Raw genomic sequence first — 19522 nt, 5'->3', positions numbered from 1 at the left:
GTGCGACATGAACCCAAGATCCCTGTTGAGACCGTCCTCGTGTGCGGAACTTGGCTATCAGTCTCTGTTCAGCGACTCTGCGCTGTCGTGTGTCGTGAAGGCCGCCTTGGAGAATGCTTACCCGAAGGTCAGAGGCTGAATGCCCGTGACCACTGAAGTGTTCGCCAACAGGAAGGGAACAGTCTTGCCTGGTGACTGTCGAGCGATGTTCATTCATCCGTTGTCGTAGCGTCTGCATGGGCTCCCCAGTGTACCATGCTTCGGGACATCCTTTCTTGCAACGTATCAGGTAGACAATGTTGGCCGAGTTGCAAGAGTATTTACCGTGTACCTGGTGGATGGTGTTCTCACGTGTGATGATGGTATCCATGTCGATGATCCGGCATGTCTTGCAGAGGTTGCTGTGACAGGGTTGTGTGGTATTGTGGTCACTGTTCTCCTGAAGGCTGGGTAGTTTGCTGCGAACAATGGTCTGTTTGAGGTTGTGTGGTTGTCTGAAAGCAAGAAGTGGGGGTGTGGGGATAGCCCTGGCGAGATGTTTGTCTTTCTCAAGTTTCCTGCTCTTGGTGTGCGGGATGAACTTCTCACCAAGGCCATCCCTACAGCTGCACACTTGTCTTCAAACAACCACATCTGTCATCATACACCCTGTTTGTGAACAGAACTCCCACTCACCTGATGAAGGAGCAGCGCTCCGAAAGCTAGTGGCTTTTGCTACCAAATAAACTTGTTAGACTTTAACCTGGTGTTGTGAGACTTCTTACTGCGTTTACCCCACATTACCCAGCCTGAACCAGGAAAACTGTCAGTTCACTGACCCCACTGGACCTCCTGGAGAGGAATTCACTGATATCGGCTGGAGAAGGGGCCTGGATTGGTGAGGGGGGGTGAGAGGGTGGTGGAAGTGGGGAATGTCAGAAGCCACTCCTGCGTAATCCTTTCACCTCACCCCCTACTTCCCTTCCCACTCCCCGGCCTCCCGACTCACACCCCCACCAGAGGGCAGCTGGCAGAGGGCCTGGGCGTGACAGCCTGGCAAAGACTTGCAATGGCATGGTTGCTGCCATGGACGCACAGCAAGATCCCACATTAGCCAATAGGCAGATTCTGCCGCCACCGTTACTATGTTCAGGCCTCCTCCTGTTCACGTGTAACAGACTGAAGAGGGGCTGAATGGCCTCGTCCTGTTCCTGTGTAACAGGCTGAAGAGGGGCTGAATGGCCTCCTCCTGTTCCTGTGTAACAGACTGAAGAGGGGCTGAATGGTCTCCTCCTGTTCCTGTGTAGCAGACTGAAGACGGGCTGAATGGCCTCCTCCTGTTCCTGTGTAACAGACTGAAGAGGGGCTGAATGGCCTCCTCCTGTTCCTGTGTAACAGACTGAAGATGGGCTGAATGGCCTCCTCCTGTTCCTGTGTAACAGACTGAAGAGGGGCTGAATGGCCTTGTCCTGTTCCTGTGTAACAGACTGGACAGGCTGAATGGCCTCCTCCTGTTCCTGTGTAACAGACTGAAGAGGGGCTGAATGGTCTCCTCCTGTTCCTGTGTAGCAGACTGAAGACGGGCTGAATGGCCTTGTCCTGTTCCTGTGTAACAGACTGAAGAGGGGCTGAATGGCCTCGTCCTGTTCCTGTGTAACAGACTGAAGACGGGCTGAATGGCCTTGTCCTGTTCCTGTGTAACAGACTGAAGAGGGGCTGAATGGCCTCGTCCTGTTCCTGTGTAACAGACTGGAGACGGGCTGAATGGCCTCGTCCTGTTCCTGTGTAACAGACTGAAGAGGGGCTGAATGGCCTCCTCCTGTTCCTGTGTAACAGACTGAAGACGGGCTGAATGGCCTCCTCCTGTTCCTGTGTAACAGACTGAAGAGGGGCCGAATGGCCTTGTCCTGTTCCTGTGTAACAGACTGAAGAGGAGCTGAATGGCCTTGTCCTGTTCCTGTGTAACAGACTGAAGAGGGGCTGAATGGCCTCCTCCTGTTCCTGTGTAACAGACTGAAGAGGGGCTGAATGGCCTTGTCCTGTTCCTGTGTAACAGACTGAAGACGGGCTGAATGGCCTCGTCCTGTTCCTGTGTAACAGACTGAAGAGGGGCTGAATGGCCTTGTCCTGTTCCTGTGTAACAGACTGAAGAGGGGCTGAATGGCCTCCTCCTGTTCCTGTGTAACAGACTGAAGAGGGGCTGAATGGCCTTGTCCTGTTCCTGTGTAACAGACTGAAGACGGGCTGAATGGCCTCGTCCTGTTCCTGTGTAACAGACTGAAGAGGGGCTGAATGGCCTTGTCCTGTTCCTGTGTAACAGACTGAAGAGGGGCTGAATGGCCTCCTCCTGTTCCTGTGTAACAGACTGAAGACGGGCTGAATGGCCTCCTCCTGTTCCTGTGTAACAGACTGAAGAGGGGCTGAATGGCCTCCTCCTGTTCCTGTGTAGCAGACTGAAGACGGGCTGAATGGCCTTGTCCTGTTCCTGTGTAACAGACTGAAGAGGGGCTGAATGGCCTCGTCCTGTCCCTGTGTAGCAGATTGAAGAGGGGCTGAATGGCCTCGTCCTGTTCCTGTGTAACAGACTGAAGAGGGGCTGAATGGCCTCGTCCTGTTCCTGTGTAACAGACTGAAGAGGGGCTGAATGGCCTCGTCCTGTTCCTGTGTAGCAGACTGAAGAGGGGCTGAATGGCCTCGTCCTGTCCCTGTGTAACAAATTTGAGGGGCTGAATGGCCTCATCCTGTTCCTCTTTAGCCTCATTGTGAGCCCACTCAGGCCATTTCCCCCAAGCTCAGTTCCCACACACCTTACAGGAACGGGTGAATCACCAGGGTGAAGCTGTGAGCTGTAGATTGCTGTAATCAGCTACGCTGCAGAGATCAGATAGATTACAAAATAAACCTGCCTGCATGCTCACAGGCATATTGTGTGCGAGTATGAGGAAGTTGGTAAAGCTTCCTCATTCTGTACAGAGTGTTGAATTCCCTACAGTACTTTCCGTAAAGCGTCAGTGAAGAAATGCTGTAATTATTCCCAAACAAGCTTGACCAGAAATTCTCAGCTCCCTGAGCTGCGCTTCAAACATAAACCAATTTAACTGTTCATGATGCTGGCACCAGTCCCAACCCATGAGGGGATGTAGGGACTATTGCTTGAGAAAACTTTCGACTTGGCGGAGGCTTTTGTCTGACTCAGTTGCTCTCTCTGCTGCTTTGCCGTTCCCAGGGTGGGTGACTTCTCCAGCATGCCTCCTGTCCGGAACAATGGCTCAATCCTCACGGTCGCCACTTTCTCCTGCTGTTTTCTGAGCCTGATTTCAGCCTTGGGTAAGATTCAGAGCGGCATGTGAGTGTTTGAAAGTTGAAAAGTTTATTGATTCATGCTACAACTGGACTGGTTCAGTAATATCCTTCAGGGAAGGAATCTGCCATCCTTACCTGCTGTGGCCTACATGTGACTCTAGAATCACAGCAACGTGATTGACTTTCCAGGGGCAAATAGGGATGGGCAATAAATGCAGTATTGTAAATGTAGCCTCACAGTATCTTGTACAGATGCAGCAAGACCTCTTCACTTTAATACTCCAGCCCCTAGCAAGATAAAAGCCAGCTTTCCATTGGCCTTCCCTATTTTCTTCATTCCTGGGACGTGGGTTCTGCTGGGCTGGGCCAGTATTTGTTGCCCATCCCTAATTGCCCCTTGAATCAAGTGGCTTGGTAGGCCATTTCAGAGGGGTAGTTAAGAGTTAACATTGCTGTGTGGCTCTGGGGTCACATGTAGGCCAAGGACAGCAGATTTCCTTCCTTAAAGTGGACCAGATGGGTTTTTCCTGATAATCGACAATGGTTTTATGGTCACCAGTAGACTTTTAATTCCAGATATTTTTTATTGAATTCTACCGGGTGCCATGGTGGGATTCGAACCCGGGTCCGCAGGGTCTCTGGATGACAAGTGCAATGACAATATCACTACGCCACTGCCCCCCCACCATTTTCCTTTGCAGCTGTGTTCTTGCTTTCTGTGTTCCATAAAGTCCCTTTGTGCTCTACCTTTCTGCCATCTCTCTCAGTTTCAATCATTTTCATTCTTTCGTCCAAAATAAACAGTCTCACATTTTCCCACATTAAATTCCATTTCCCAGTTTTCCACATACTCAACCAATCTGTTGGAATCTCCCTGTAAACTATTTATATTCTCCTTACAATTTGCCTTCCCACTCTGTTTTGTATCATCCACAAATCTGCCTTTTGTACACTCTGTCCCTTCCTGCAAATCATTAATCGTATAAGATGATGAATGGGATGGATAGGATAGAGGTGGAGAGACTCTTCCCGCTCAGAAAGGACAGTAGGACTAGGGGGCACAGCCTCAAGATAAAGGGGGGGAGCGGTTTAGAACAGAGTTGAGGAGGAACTTCTTCACTCAAAGGGTGGTGAATCTCTGGAATTCTCTGCCCGTTGAAGTGGTGGAGGCTGCCTCGCTCAATATTTTTAAGACGCGGGTTGATGGGTTTTGATAAGAGAGGGGATTAAGGGTTATGGGGAGAGGGCGGGAAAGTGGAACTGAGCCACAACAGATCAGCCATGATCTTATTGAATGGCGGGGCAGGCTCGAAGGGCTAGATGGCCTACTCCTGCTCCTATTTCTTATGATCTCATTCTTATGATCTTATATTGTGAAGAGCTGGGGTCCCAGTACTGATCGCTATGACACTCCACTAGTTACTGCCCTCCAACGTGAGAAAGATCCTCTTGTCGCTACTGGCTGCTCGCTCTTATCCATGACAGAATTTTACCTCCAACCAGGAGTTTCTGTCTTGGATAACGGCCTATTCTGTGGCACCTTATCAAATGTCTTTTGGAAATCTAATTGTACAACATTGACTGGTTCTATCCTATCTAACCTGGCTGCTGCCTCCTCAATGAACTCCAGTAAATTGTCAAACCACACTGGATCAGACTTTCCAAACAGATTGCTATTCTCTCCTTAATGATCAATTCTAATAATTTTCTAATGACTGAAGATAGACTAACTGGCCTGTAGTTTCCTGCATTTTCCCTCCTTCCCTTTCTGAACAAGGATATCACACTGGCAGTTTTCCAATCTGGAGGAAACCCATGCAAATATGGGGAGAATGTGCAGACTCTGCACAAGACACTGACCCAAGGTGGGAATTGAAGCCGGGTCCCTGGTGCAATGAGGCAGTAGTGCTGAACACTTTGCCACTGTGCTGCCAGTCTGCTCTGCCATTTGATATGATTGTGACTGAGCATCCGTTTCAATGAAGTCTTTTCCTTCAACTCTATCCCTAGACTATTAATCCAGAAACTCAGTTAATGTTCTGGGGACCTGGGTTTGAATCCCATCACAGGATCTGGAATTAAGAATCTACTGATGGCCCATTGTCCATCGTTGGAAAAACCCATCTTGTTCCTTTAGGGAAGGAAATCTGCCGTCCTTACCCCGGTCTGGCCTACATGTGACTCCAGAGCCATAGCAATGGGATTGACTCTGAACTGCCCTCCAAGGGGTAACTAGGGATGGGCAAAAAATACTGGCCCAGCCAGTGAAGACCCTGTCCCACGAATGAATAAAAAATGTGTAAAATTCATCGCATTCCTCCCTGTTTTGTTTCTGAAGAGGAGTTATAGAAACAGGAGGAGGCCATTTGGCCCTTCGAGCTGCTCCCCCATTCATTTTGATCACGGCTGATCATCAAATTCAATATCCTGATCTCCCCCTTCCCCCATATCCCTCAATCCCTTTAGCCCCAAGAGCGATATCTCATTTCTTCCTGAAATCACACAACGTTTTGGCCTCAACTACTTTCTGTGGGAGTGAATTCCACACATTCCCCACCCTCTGGGTGAAGAAATTTCTCCTCACCTCAGTTCTAAAAGGTTTCCCCCTTATCCTCAAACTCTGACCCCTAGTTCTGGACTCCCCCCACCATCGGGGACATTCTTTCTGAATCTACCCTGTCTAACCCTGTTAGAATTTTATAAGTTTCTATCAGATCCCCTCTCACTCTTCTAAGTTCGAAGCATTAACTCTGTTTCTCTCTCCTCAGATGCTGTCAGACCTGCTGAGTTTTTACCCAGCATTTTCTGTTTACGTTGAAGCTTAAACCATATAATGTTGTCTCTTTCTCTCCCGCACACCTGCCCCCTCCCTGCCAACCCCCCACCCACCAGATGTGGTACAGCAGCTACTGGACTGTGACGAGGCAGCTGTCACTCGCAAGAACATATCCGGTTGCAAGTGGGCGTTGGCCTACAATGGACACACACTGAGCTACTTTGACACCAGGGCGGACCGGCTGATAGTGGAGAGTTCCACAGTGAAAAGCGAAGTGGACAGCTTAAACAAGGATCCCAAAGCACTGAAGAACATCCGGAATGAGATCCAGGACACGGTGAACTTTCTGAGCCAGTTGCTGGAGGTTGGCGCTGATACGCTTGACCGGGAAGGTAAGATATCAACGTTTCAACTTTGATGCAATTTCTCTCGACCTTCCTCCTGGGTCCTGTAGATTTCAGGGTGCTGAATTGCTGCGTTAGGCAGGGCGCTGGCCATGGTGCTACCCAGCTAGTAACCCAGGGACCATAGGACATCGCGGGACCTGGGGACCATTGGGCAACGTGGGACCCGGGACCATAGGGCAACGTGGGACCCAGGGACCATAGGACATCGCGGGACCCGGGGACCATAGGGCAACGTGGGACCCAGGGACCATAGGACATCGCGGGACCCGGGGACCATAGGGCAACGTGGGACCCAGGGACCATAGGACATCGCGGGACCCGGGGACCATAGGGCAACGTGGGACCCAGGGACCATAGGACATCGCGGGACCCGGGACCATAGGGCAACGTGGGACCCGGGGACCATAGGACATCGCGGGACCCGGGGACCACAGGGCAACTTGGGACCCGGGGACCATAGGACATCGCGGGACCCGGGGACCATAGGGCAACGTGGGACCCGGGGACCATAGGGCAACGTGGGACCCGGGGACCATAAGGCAACGTGGGACCCCGGACCATAGGGCAACGTGGGACCCGGGGACCATAAGGCAACGTGGGACCCCGGACCATAGGGCAACGTGGGACCCGGGGACCATAGGGCAACGTGGGACCCGGGGACCATAGGGCAACATGGGACCCGGGGACCATAGGGCAACGTGGGACCCGGGGACCATAGGGCAACGCGGGACCCGGGGACCATAGGGCAACGTGGGACCCAGGGACCATAGGGCAACGTGGGACCCGGGGACCATAGGGCAACGTGGGACCCGGGGACCACAGGGCAACATGGGACCCAGGGGCCATAGGGCAACGTGGGACCCAGGGACCATAGGGCAACGTGGGACCCGGGGACCATAGGGCAACGTGGGACCCGGGGACCATAGGGCAACGTGGGACCCGGGGACCATAGGGCAACTTGGGACCCGGGGACCATAGGGCAACGTGGGACCCGGGGACCATAGGACATCGCGGGACCCGGGGACCACAGGGCAACGTGGGACCCGGGGACCACAGGGCAACGTGGGACCCGGGGACCACAGGGCAACGTGGGACCCGGGGACCACAGGGCAACGTGGGACCCGGGGACCATAGGGCAACGTGGGACCCGGGGACCACAGGGCAACGTGGGACCCGGGGACCACAGGGCAACGTGGGACCCGGGGACCACAGGGCAACGTGAGACCCGGGGACCATAGGGCAACGTGGGACCCGGGACCATAGGGCAATGTGGGAGCTGGGTTTGAATCCCACCACAGCAGATGGTGAAATTTGAAGTAGAGCACAGAGCATAGAACAGTACAGCACAGGAACAGGCCCTTCAGCCTATTACAACACAGGAACAAGCCGTTCAGCCGATTACAGCACAGGAACAGGCCCTTCAGCTCATTACAGCACAGGAACAGGCCCTTCAGCCTATTACAGCACAGGAACAGACCCTTTAGTCCATTACAGCACAGGAACAGGCCCTTCAGCCTATTACAACACAGGAACAGACCCTTTAGCCTATTATAACACAGGACAGGCCCTTCAGCCCATTACAGAACAGGCCCTTCAGCCTATTACAGCACAGGAACAGGCCATTCAGCCTATTACAACACAGGAACAGGCCCTTCGGCACATCACAGCACACGAACAGGCCTTTCGGCCTATTACAGCACAGGAACAGGCCCTTCAGCCTATTACAGCACAGGAACAGGCCAGTCCATTACAGCACAGGAACAGGCCCTTCGGTCCATTACAACACGAAACAGGTGTTTTGGCCCATCACAGCACAGAAACAAGTACTTCAGCTTATTACAGCCTAGGAACAGGCCCTTCAGCTTATTACAGTCATGAGCAGGCCCTTCAGCCCATCACAGTACAGGAACAGGCCCTTCAGCCTATTACAGCACAGAAACAGGCCCTTCGGCCCATTACAACACAGGAACAGGTCCTTCAGCCCATTACAGCACAAGAATAGGCCTTTCAGCCAATCACAGCACAGAAACAGGTCCTTTATAGCACAGATAGGACAAATCTGAATGCTGATTACAGGGTCAATGGCAGGGTTCTGAAGAATGTGGAGGAACAGAGAGATCTTGGGGTTCATATCCACAGATCTCTGAAGGTTGCCACTCAAGTGGATAGAGCCGTGAAGAAGGCTTATAGTGTGTTAGTGTTTATTAACAGGGGGTTTGAGTTTAAGAGCCATGGGGTTATGCTGCAACTATACCGGACCTTGGTGAGACCACATTTGGAATATTGTGTTCAGTTCTGGTCACCTCACTATAAGAAGGATGTGGAAGCATTGGAGAGAGTGCAGAGGAGATTTACCAGGATGCTGCCTGGTTTGGAGGGGAGGTCTTATGAGGAAAGATTGAGGGAGCTGGGGCTTTTCTCTTTAGAGCGGAGGAGGATGAGAGACGACTTAATAGAGGTTTATAAGATGATAAGAGGGATAGAACGGACGTGGAGAGACTACTTCCTCGGGTGGATGTAGCTGTTACTAGGGGGCCATAACTATAAGGTTCATGGTGGGAGATATAGGAGGGATGTCTGAGGTAGATTCTTCACTCAGAGTGTGGTTGGGGTGTAGGATGCACTGCCTGCTGTGATAGTGGAGTCGGACACTTTAGGAACTTTCAAGTGGTTATTAGATAGGCACATGGAGCACACCAGAATGATAGGGAGTGGGATAGCTTGATCTTGGGTTCGGATAGAGCTCGACACAACACCGAGGGGCCGAATGGCCTGTACTGTGCTGTAATGTTCTCTGTCTAATGTTCTAACTGTGTCTGTGCTCAGTTTCTCCTACAGTGACCATCTCCTTCATCGACCTGGAAGCCACTGAGCATTCCAGCCAGCTGCAGTGCACTGTGGCTGGCTTCTACCCACGTGCTCTCAATGTGAGCTGGCTGAAGGATGGTAGGAGCACTGAGCAGCATGTAACACACACTCGGATCCTGCCTAACAATGAGAACACCTTCCAGACAGCTGCATACATCAATATTGAGCCCAGCACAGGGGACAAATACACCTGTCTTGTGGAGCACGTCACCTTTCCCCACGGGCACCGCACTGACTGGGGTAGGTAACCTCACCCTCCTCAGTACCCACATTGAACAGGAGCCTACTGCTGTGTCTGAGCCAGAGGCAAAGAGACTTACAATGCATACCGGCTGTGTAGAGAGAGCTTTACTCTGTGTCTAACCCCGTGCTGTACCTGTCCTGGGAGTGTTTGATGGGGGGACAGTGTAGAGAGAGCTTTACTCTGTATCTAACCCCGTGCTGTCCCTGTCCTGGGAGTGTTTGATGGGGGGGACAGTGTAGAGGGAGCTTTACTCTGTATCTAACCCCGTGCTGTACCTGTCCTGGGAGTGTTTGATGGGGGGACAGTGTAGAGGGAGCTTTACTCTGTATCTAACCCTGTGCTGTACCTGTCCTGGGAGTGTTTGATGGGGGACAGTGTAGAGGGAGCTTTACTCTGTATCTAACCCCGTGCTGTACCTGTCCTGGGAGTGTTTGATGGGGACAGTGTAGAGGGAGCTTTATTCTGTATCTAACCCCGTGCTGTACCTGTCCTGGGAGTGTTTGATGGGGGGGACAGTGTAGAGGGAGCTTTACTCTGTATCTAACCCCGTGCTGTACCTGTCCTGGGAGTGTTTGATGGGGGATAGTGTAGAGGGAGCTTTACTCTGTATCTAACCCCGTGCTGTACCTGTCCTGGGAGTGTTTGATGGGGGGACAGTGTAGAGGGAGCTTTACTCTGTATCTAACCCCGTGCTGTACCTGTCCTGGGAGTGTTTGATGGGGGGACAGTGTAGAGGGAGCTTTACTCTGTATCTAACCCCGTGCTGTACCTGTCCTGGGAGTGTTTGATGGGGGGGACAGTGTAGAGGGAGCTTTACTCTGTATCTAACCCCGTGCTGTACCTGTCCTGGGAGTGTTTGATGGGGGGACAGTGTAGAGGGAGCTTTACTCTGTATCTAACCCCGTGCTGTACCTGTCCTGGGAGTGTTTGATGGGGGGGACAGTGTAGAGGGAGCTTTACTCTGTATCTAACCCCGTGCTGTACCTGTCCTGGGAGTGTTTGATGGGGGACAGTGTAGAGGGAGCTTTACTCTGTATCTAACCCCGTGCTGTACCTGTCCTGGGAGTGTTTGATGGGGGGGACAGTGTAGAGGGAGCTTTACTCTGTATCTAACCCCGTGCTGTACCTGTCCTGGGAGTGTTTGATGGGGGACAGTGTAGAGGGAGCTTTACTCTGTATCTAACCCCGTGCTGTACCTGTCCTGGGAGTGTTTGATGGGGGACAGTGTAGAGGGAGCTTTACTCTGTATCTAACCCCGTGCTGTACCTGTCCTGGGAGTGTTTGATGGGGGGCAGTGTAGAGGGAGCTTTACTCTGTATCTAACCCCGTGCTGTACCTGTCCTGGGAGTGTTTGATGGGGGACAGTGTAGAGGGAGCTTTACTCTGTATCTAACCCCGTGCTGTACCTGTCCTGGGAGTGTTTGATGGGGGACAGTGTAGAGGGAGCTTTACTCTGTATCTAACCCCGTGCTGTACCTGTCCTGGGAGTGTTTGATGAGGGGACAGTGTAGAGGGAGCAGTATCGAGAGGCAGCGATTTTTGGGCGTGTGAGGAGGCAGCAAAAAGGTACATTTTTCTGTTTATATTGTTTAACTTTTTATTTATAGTTTTAAAAGTCACGAGTTTTGGCGGTTTTTGTTTAAATTAGTTAGAAACTGGAAGTAGTCACTAGGACGCTTGCCAGTAGTTGTAGTTTTTTTTTTCTCGGGCCCCTAACCCTATAAATTAGTGTAGAGGGGATACCCGATTCTCTACACTGGTAGAGAATCCCACCCTCCCACCTCCTCTAACCTAAATTATAAGTGTGGGGAAGTTTTTTTTTATATATTTTTATTTTTCTGCTGGTAATTGTTTCAGGGATGGCAGTTCAGGCAGTAAGCTGCATCTCCTGTGGGATGTATATGGTGAGGGACTCCAGTAGTGTTTCAGGGGATTTTACTTGTAGGAAGTGTGTTAGATTGCAGCTTCTGGAGGAGCGTGTAAAGGAGCTGGAGGTGGAATTAGAGGAACTCCGCATAATTCGGGAGGCGGAGGAGGACATCGATAGGAGTTATAAGAAGATAGTCACTCCTAGAAATGAGTCTTGGGTCACTGCCAGGAAGAGGGGAAAGAAGCAAGTGGGGGATCAATCCCCTGGGGCTGTTCCCCTCCAAAATAGGTTTCCTGTCCTGGAGGCTACAGTTGAGGAGGAATCAACTGGGGATAACCGAAGGGAGCAGGTCTCTGGGGGTGAGCCTAGTGTGAAAGCTCAGGTGGTTAGGGGATGTAAAAGATTGGGCCTCGTGACTGGGGACTCCACAGGTAAGGGGACGGATAGGAGAGTTGGAAGTAATGGTAGGGACTCGGGGCTGGTGTGTTGCCTACCAGGGGCTGGGGTCCGGGATGTATCGGAAAGGGTATTCAGGACTCTTAGGGGAGAGGGAGATCAACCCCAAGTTATTGTTCATGTGGGGATGCATGACATAGGGAGGTTAAGGGAAGGGGATATTAAGCAGAAATTTATGGAGTTGGGGTGGAAACTAAAGGCCAAGTCTGATAGAGTGGTTATCTCGGGACTCTTGCCTGTGCCACGGGATAGTGTAGAGAGGAATAGAGAGAGGGAAAGTTTGAACTTGTGGCTGAGGGGATGGTGCAGGAGGGAGGGGTTCAGGTACTTGAGCAATTGGGGCTCATTCTGCGGAAGGTGGGACCTCTATAAGAGTGATGGTCTACACCTGAACCAGAGGGGAACAAATATCCTGGGGGGTAAATTTGTGAAGGCTATGCGGAGTGGTTTAAACTGATTCAGAGGGGGGGATGGGATCGTGAGTAGAGCGGGTGAAAGTGAGGGGGACACAGATGGGGGCTGCAATGAACGGCATCATGGGGGTGAAGTGGAGCAGGGTTTGAAATGCGTACACTTTAATGCGAGGAGTATTCGCAATAAAGTGGATGAACTTGCAGCGTGGATCAGTACCTGGGACTTCGATGTTGTGGCCATTTCAGAGACATGGATAGAGCAGGGGCAGGAATGGTTGCTGCAGGTTCCGGGGTTCAAATGCTTCAGTAGGAGTAGAGAAGGAGGTAGAAGGGGGGGTGGGGTAGCTTTATTGGTCAAGGACTGTATCACAGTGTCAGAGAGGAAGTTTGATGAGGACTTGTCTGTTGAGGTAGTATGGGCTGAGATTAGAAATAGGAGAGGAGAGGTCACTCTGTTGGGAGTCTTTTATAGACCTCCAAAAAGTTCTAGAGAGGTTGAGGAAAGGATTGCGGAGACGATCCTGGTTAGGAGTGAAAGTAATAGGGTAATTGTCATGGGGGACTTTAACTTTACTAATATTGATTGGAATTGTTATAGCTCTAGCTTGTTAGAGGGGGCAGTTTTTGTACAAAGCGTGCAGGAAGGTTTTTTGACTCAGTATGTAGATAAGCCAACTAGAGGTGAGGCTATATTGGATTTGGTGCTGGGAAATGAGCCAGACCAGGTGCTAGACTTGGAAGTTGGTGTGCATTTTGGTGATAGTGACCACAATTCGGTTACGTTCACCTTAGTGATGGAAAGGGATAGGCATGAACCTCAGGTCAGTAGTTTTAGCTGGGGGAAGGGTAATTATGAGGCCATTAGGAGAGAATTAGGAAGCATAGGTTGGACTAGGAGATTACAGGGACTGGGAACGTCCGAAATGTGGAGATTTTCAAGGAGCAGCTACTGCGAGTCTGTGATAGGTATGTCCCTGTCAGGCAAGGAGGATTTGGTAGGGCTAGGGAACCGTGGTGTACTAAAAAAGTTGATTCGTTGGTTAAAAAGAAAAAGGAGGCTTATGTTCGGATGAGACTTGAGGGCTCGGGTAGTGCACTAGAAAACTTTAGATTGGCTAGGAGGGAGTTGAAGAGTGAGTTAAGAAGGGCTAAAAGAGGACATGAGAAGACTTTGGCTGATAGGATTAAGGAGAATCCTAAGGCGTTCTATAGGTATGTCAAGAACAGAAGGTTGGTTAGGGCAAGATTAGGGCCAGTTATAGACAGCAGAGGGAAGTTATGTGTGGAACCGGAAGAGATTGGAGAGGCATTGAACCAATATTTCTCTTCGGTGTTCACGCAGGGGGACAAGAATATAGCTGAGGAGGACACTGGGTTGCAGGGGTGTAAAATAGACAGTATTGCAGTTGATAAGGGGGATGTGCTGGATATTCTTGAGGGATTGAAGATAGATAAGTCCCCTGGTCCGATGGGATTTACCCTAGGATTCTCTGGGAGGCAAGAGAAGTGATTGCAGAGCCTCTGGCTCTGATCTTTAGGTCGTCGTTGGCCTCTGGTATAGTACCGGAAGATTGGAGGTTAGCGAATGTTGTCCCATTGTTTAAGAAGGGGAACAGAGACTTCCCTGGGAATTATAGACCGGTGAGTCTTACTTCTGTTGTGGGCAAGGTTTTAGAAAAAATTATTAGGGATAGGATTTATAGTTATTTGGAGAGTAATGAAATGATTGGAGATAGTCAGCATGGTTTTGTGAAGGGTAGGTCGTGCCTTACTAACCTTATTGAGTTTTTTGAAAAAGTGACCAAAGAGGTGGATGGGGGTAAGGCAGTGGACGTGGTATATATGGATTTTAGTAAGGCGTTTGATAAGGTTCACCATGGTAGGCTTCTGCAGAAAATGCAGATGTATGGGATTGGGGGTAATCTAGGAAATTGGATCAGGAATTGGCTAGCAGATAGGAGACAGAGGGTGGTGGTTGATGGTAAGTATTCGTCATGGAGTTCAGTTACGAGTGGTGTGCCTCAGGGATCTGTTTTGGGGCCACTGCTGTTTGTAATTTTTATTAATGATCTGGATGAGGGTATAGTTGGGTGGATTAGTAAATTTGCTGATGACACCAAAGTCGGAGGTGTGGTAGATTGTGAGGAAGGGTGTCATAGTTTGCAGGGAGACTTAGACAGGTTGCAGAGCTGGGCCGAGAGGTGGCGGATGGAGTTTAATGCGGAGAAGTGTGAGGTAATTCACTTTGGTAGGAATAACAGATGTGTTGAGTATAGGGCTAACGGGAGGACTCTGAATAGTGTGGAGGAGCAGAGGGATCTAGGTGTATGTGTACATAGATCCCTGAAAGTTGGGAATCAAGTAGATAAGGTTGTTAGGAAGGCATACGGTGTCTTGGCATTTATTGGTAGGGGGATTGAATTTAGGAGTCGCAGCGTCATGTTGCAACTGTACACAACTCTGGTGCGGCCACACTTGGAGTACTGTGTGCAGTTCTGGTCCCCACATTACAGGAAGGATGTGGAGGCTTTGGAGAGGGTGCAGAGGAGGTTTACCAGGATGTTGCCTGGTATGGAGGGGAGGTCCTATGAGGAGAGACTGAGGGATTTGGGGTTGTTTTCGCTGGAAAGAAGGCGGCTAAGAGGGGATCTTATTGAAACGTATAAGATGATTAGAGGTTTAGATAGGGTGGACAGTGATAGCCTTTTTCCTCGGATGGAGAAAGCTAGCACGAGGGGGCATGGCTTTAAATTAAGGGGGGGTAGTTATAGGACGGATGTCAGGGGTAGGTTCTTTACCCAGAGGGTGGTGAGGGATTGGAATGCCCTGCCTGCTGCGGTTGTAAATGCGCCTAGTTTGGGGGCGTTTAAGAGATCCGTGGATAGGTTTATGGACGAAAAGGGATTGGTTTAGGTTAGAGGGTCATTGTTTTTTTTTAAAAAGACTGATCGGCGCAACATCGTGGGCTGAAGGGCCTGTTCTGAGCTGTAATGTTCTATGTTCTACTCTGTATCTAACCCCGTGCTGTACCTGTCCTGGGAGTGTTTGATGAGGGGACAGTGTAGAGGGAGCTTTACTCTGTATCTAACCCTGTGCTGTACCTGTCCTGGGAGTGTTTGATGGGGACAGTGTAGAGGGAGCTTTACTCTGTATCTAACCCTGTGCTGTATCTGTCCTGGGAGTGTTTGATGGGGACAGTGTAGAGGGAGCTTTACTCTGTATCTAACCCCGTGATGTAACTGTCCTGGGAGTGTTTAATGGGGACAGTGTAGAGGGAGCTTTACTCTGTATCTAACCCCGTGCTGTATCTGTCCTGGGAGTGTTTGATGGGGACAGTGCAGAGGGAGCTTTACTCTGTATCTAACCCTGTGCTGTACCTGTCCTGGGAGTGTTTGATGGGGACAGTGTAGAGGGAGCTTCACTCTGTATCTAACCCCATGCTGTACCTGTCCTGGGAGTGTTTGATGGGGACAGTGTAGAGGGAGCTTTACTCTGTATCTAACCCCGTGCTGTACCTGTCCTGGGAGTGTTTGATGGGGACAGTGTAGAGGGAGCTTTACTCTGTATCTAACCCCGTGCTGTACCTGTCCTGGGAGTGTTTGATGGGGACAGTGTAGAGGGAGCTTTACTCTGTATCTAACCTCGTGCTGTACCTGTCCTGGGAGTGTTTGATGGGGGGACAGTGTAGAGGGAGCTTTACTCTGTATCTAACCCCGTGCTGTATCTGTCCTGGGAGTGTTTGATGGGGACAGTGTAGAGGGAGCTTTACTCTGTATCTAACCCCGTGCTGTATCTGTCCTGGGAGTGTTTGATGGGGACAGTGTAGAGGGAGCTTTACTCTGTATCTAACCCCGTGCTGTACCTGTCCTGGGAGTGTTTGATGGGGGACAGTGTAGAGGGAGCTTTACTCTGTATCTAACCCCGTGCTGTACCTGTCCTGGGAGTGTTTGATGGGGGGACAGTGTAGAGGGAGCTTTACTCTGTATCTAACCCCGTGCTGTACCTGTCCTGGGAGTGTTTGATGAGGGGACAGTGTAGAGGGAGCTTTACTCTGTATCTAACCCTGTGCTGTACCTGTCCTGGGAGTGTTTGATGGGGACAGTGTAGAGGGAGCTTTACTCTGTATCTAACCCTGTGCTGTATCTGTCCTGGGAGTGTTTGATGGGGACAGTGTAGAGGGAGCTTTACTCTGTATCTAACCCCGTGATGTAACTGTCCTGGGAGTGTTTAATGGGGACAGTGTAGAGGGAGCTTTACTCTGTATCTAACCCCGTGCTGTATCTGTCCTGGGAGTGTTTGATGGGGACAGTGCAGAGGGAGCTTTACTCTGTATCTAACCCTGTGCTGTACCTGTCCTGGGAGTGTTTGATGGGGACAGTGTAGAGGGAGCTTCACTCTGTATCTAACCCCATGCTGTACCTGTCCTGGGAGTGTTTGATGGGGACAGTGTAGAGGGAGCTTTACTCTGTATCTAACCCCGTGCTGTACCTGTCCTGGGAGTGTTTGATGGGGACAGTGTAGAGGGAGCTTTACTCTGTATCTAACCCCGTGCTGTACCTGTCCTGGGAGTGTTTGATGGGGACAGTGTAGAGGGAGCTTTACTCTGTATCTAACCTCGTGCTGTACCTGTCCTGGGAGTGTTTGATGGGGGGACAGTGTAGAGGGAGCTTTACTCTGTATCTAACCCCGTGCTGTATCTGTCCTGGGAGTGTTTGATGGGGACAGTGTAGAGGGAGCTTTACTCTGTATCTAACCCCGTGCTGTATCTGTCCTGGGAGTGTTTGATGGGGACAGTGTAGAGGGAGCTTTACTCTGTATCTAACCCCGTGCTGTACCTGTCCTGGGAGTGTTTGATGGGGGACAGTGTAGAGGGAGCTTTACTCTGTATCTAACCCCGTGCTGTACCTGTCCTGGGAGTGTTTGATGGGGGGACAGTGTAGAGGGAGCTTTACTCTGTATCTAACCCTGTGCTGTACCTGTCCTGGGAGTGTTTGATGGGGGGGACAGTGTAGAGGGAGCTTTACTCTGTATCTAACCCTGTGCTGTACCTGTCCTGGGAGTGTTTGATGGGGGGACAGTGTAGAGGGAGCTTTACTCTGTATCTAACCCCGTGCTGTACCTGTCCTGGGAGTGTTTGATGGGGACAGTGTAGAGGGAGCTTTACTCTGTATCTAACCCCGTGCTGTACCTGTCCTGGGAGTGTTTGATGGGGACAGTGTAGAGGGAGCTTTACTCTGTATCTAACCCCGTGCTGTACCTGTCCTGGGAGTGTTTGATGGGGGAGACAGTGTAGAGGGAGTTTTACTCTGTATCTAACCCCGTGCTGTACCTGTCCTGGGAGTGTTTGATGGGGGGACAGTGTAGAGGGAGCTTTACTCTGTATCTAACCCCGTGCTGTATCTGTCCTGGGAGTGTTTGATGGGGACAGTGTAGAGGGAGCTTTACTCTGTATCTAACCCCGTGCTGTACCTGTCCTGGGAGTGTTTGATGGGGACAGTGTAGAGGGAGCTTTACTCTGTATCTAACCCCGTGCTGTACCTGTCCTGGGAGTGTTTGATGGGGACAGTGTAGAGGGAGCTTTACTCTGTATCTAACCCCGTGCTGTACCTGTCCTGGGAGTGTTTGATGGGGGAGACAGTGTAGAGGGAGCTTTACTCTGTATCTAACCCCGTGCTGTACCTGTCCTGGGAGTGTTTGATGGGGACAGTGTAGTGGGAGCTTTACTCTGTATCTAACCCCGTGCTGTACCTGTCCTGGGAGTGTTTGATGGGGACAGTGTAGTGGGAAGTGGTTGCTGGTTTATCTGGAAAAGGGCTGGTGTATAATTCTCTAGGTCGTAGGAGTCGAGGTTTAGAGAATTGCTGAATTGGAAGAGTTTTATTATCGTTTTCTGTTTGTTTTTCCTTCATTTCCTCGGCCTGTGTGGAAGTTCCCCCACAACGGAGCTCAGTGTTGCCTGCCGCCATTGTCGGAATTGTGTTTGGAATTGTGGGAATCATTTCTGCTGTAGTTGGAGGTCTTGTTCATATGAAGCGTCAAGGTATGGTGGGGTGAGGCCGGGTCCCGGGTTGGGACAGGGAGTGTGGTGTGAGGGGGTGGGTGTGGTCATGGGGAAGGAGATGGGGGTAGGGAGGTGCGGGGTGTGGGGTAGGAGTGGGTATGGGGGTGTGGGTGGGTGTGGGGGTGGTTGTGGAGGTGGGTATGGGGGTGGGGTGGGAGTGAGTGTGGGGTTGAGTGTGGGGGTGGTGATGTGGGGGTGGGGGGGTGGGTTTGGGGGTGTGAGTGTGGGTGGGGTGTGGGCTGGAGGTCAGGCAGTGGGAGTGGGTGTGTGTGTTTGGTCTGGGGGTGGGGTAGTGGACGTGTGGGTGGGGGTAGGGGTGTGAGTGTGGGAGTGGGGGTGATTGTGGGGATAGGGCAGTGGGTGTGGTTGTGGGGGTGGGGAGGTGTGGCTGTGCCTGGGGGTGGGGCAGTGGGTGTGCAGTGTGGGTGGGGTTGGGAAGGTGGGGGTGGGGCAGTGTGGGTGTATTGGGGCTGTGGGGGTGGGGGGAGGGAGGGGTGGAATTCCTCCGATCTTCCCTCTGGGATTGGGCACTGTTGCTGCTGCCTCTGTCCAGTTTGACGGTAATCAGTGACATTATTAACAACTCCGCCCTCTCCCCAGGATGTTGGAGGGTCGAAGGGTCACTGAAGCTTAATATTGTCCCCTGAAAACCCCAAACCAAGCATCAAGAAGGAGTGTACCATCCCTACTCCATCACCCACAGAATCCACCATGTATGATGCCAATAACTGATGTCAGGCTCACCGGTCTGTAATTATATAAGAACATAAGAAATAGGAGCAGGAGTAGGCCATCTAGCCCTTTAAACCTGCCCCGCCATTCAATAAGATCATGGCTGATCTGAAGTGGATCAGTTCCACTTTCCCGCTTTCTCCCCATAACCCTTAATTCCCCTGTCTATCAGAAACCTATCTACCCGTGACTTAAATATATTTAGTTGGAACAATTCCCCGGAAGGTCAGGTCCCATGGATCCAGGGAGAGCCAGATCAATGAATTCTCATTGTCTCGATGACAGAAAGCAGACGGTGACAGTGGAAGGTTGTTTCTCGGACTGGAGGCTGGTGACTAGTGGTGTGCCTCAGAGGTCGGTGTTTAAGTCCTTGTTATTGGTTATTTATATAAATGATTTGGGTGTGAATGTAC

At 51.0% G+C, this 19522-nt stretch overlaps 1 protein-coding gene across 1 annotated transcript in view; it reads left to right on the top strand.

Moving 5' to 3' along the window:
* Positions 1 to 746: 746 nt before the first annotated feature.
* LOC145338042 (rano class II histocompatibility antigen, A beta chain-like) overlaps positions 747 to 19522 on the top strand; it is a 37003-nt gene continuing 18227 nt past the window's right edge. Inside the window, exons 1-5 of the mRNA XM_080182816.1 lie at positions 747 to 877; positions 3206 to 3306; positions 6175 to 6450; positions 9292 to 9573; positions 18246 to 18356. Of these exons, the coding sequence (XP_080038942.1) occupies positions 3225 to 3306; positions 6175 to 6450; positions 9292 to 9573; positions 18246 to 18356 (751 nt within the window). The 5' untranslated portion in view covers positions 747 to 877; positions 3206 to 3224. The remainder of the gene's footprint in view (positions 878 to 3205; positions 3307 to 6174; positions 6451 to 9291; positions 9574 to 18245; positions 18357 to 19522) is intronic.

Source organism: Carcharhinus amblyrhynchos, unplaced genomic scaffold, assembly GCF_965287045.1.
Source record: "Carcharhinus amblyrhynchos unplaced genomic scaffold, sCarAmb.v2.hapA scaffold_90, whole genome shotgun sequence".
Classification (NCBI taxonomy): domain Eukaryota; kingdom Metazoa; phylum Chordata; class Chondrichthyes; order Carcharhiniformes; family Carcharhinidae; genus Carcharhinus; species Carcharhinus amblyrhynchos.
This window is presented reverse-complemented; position numbering and strand designations above follow the sequence as displayed.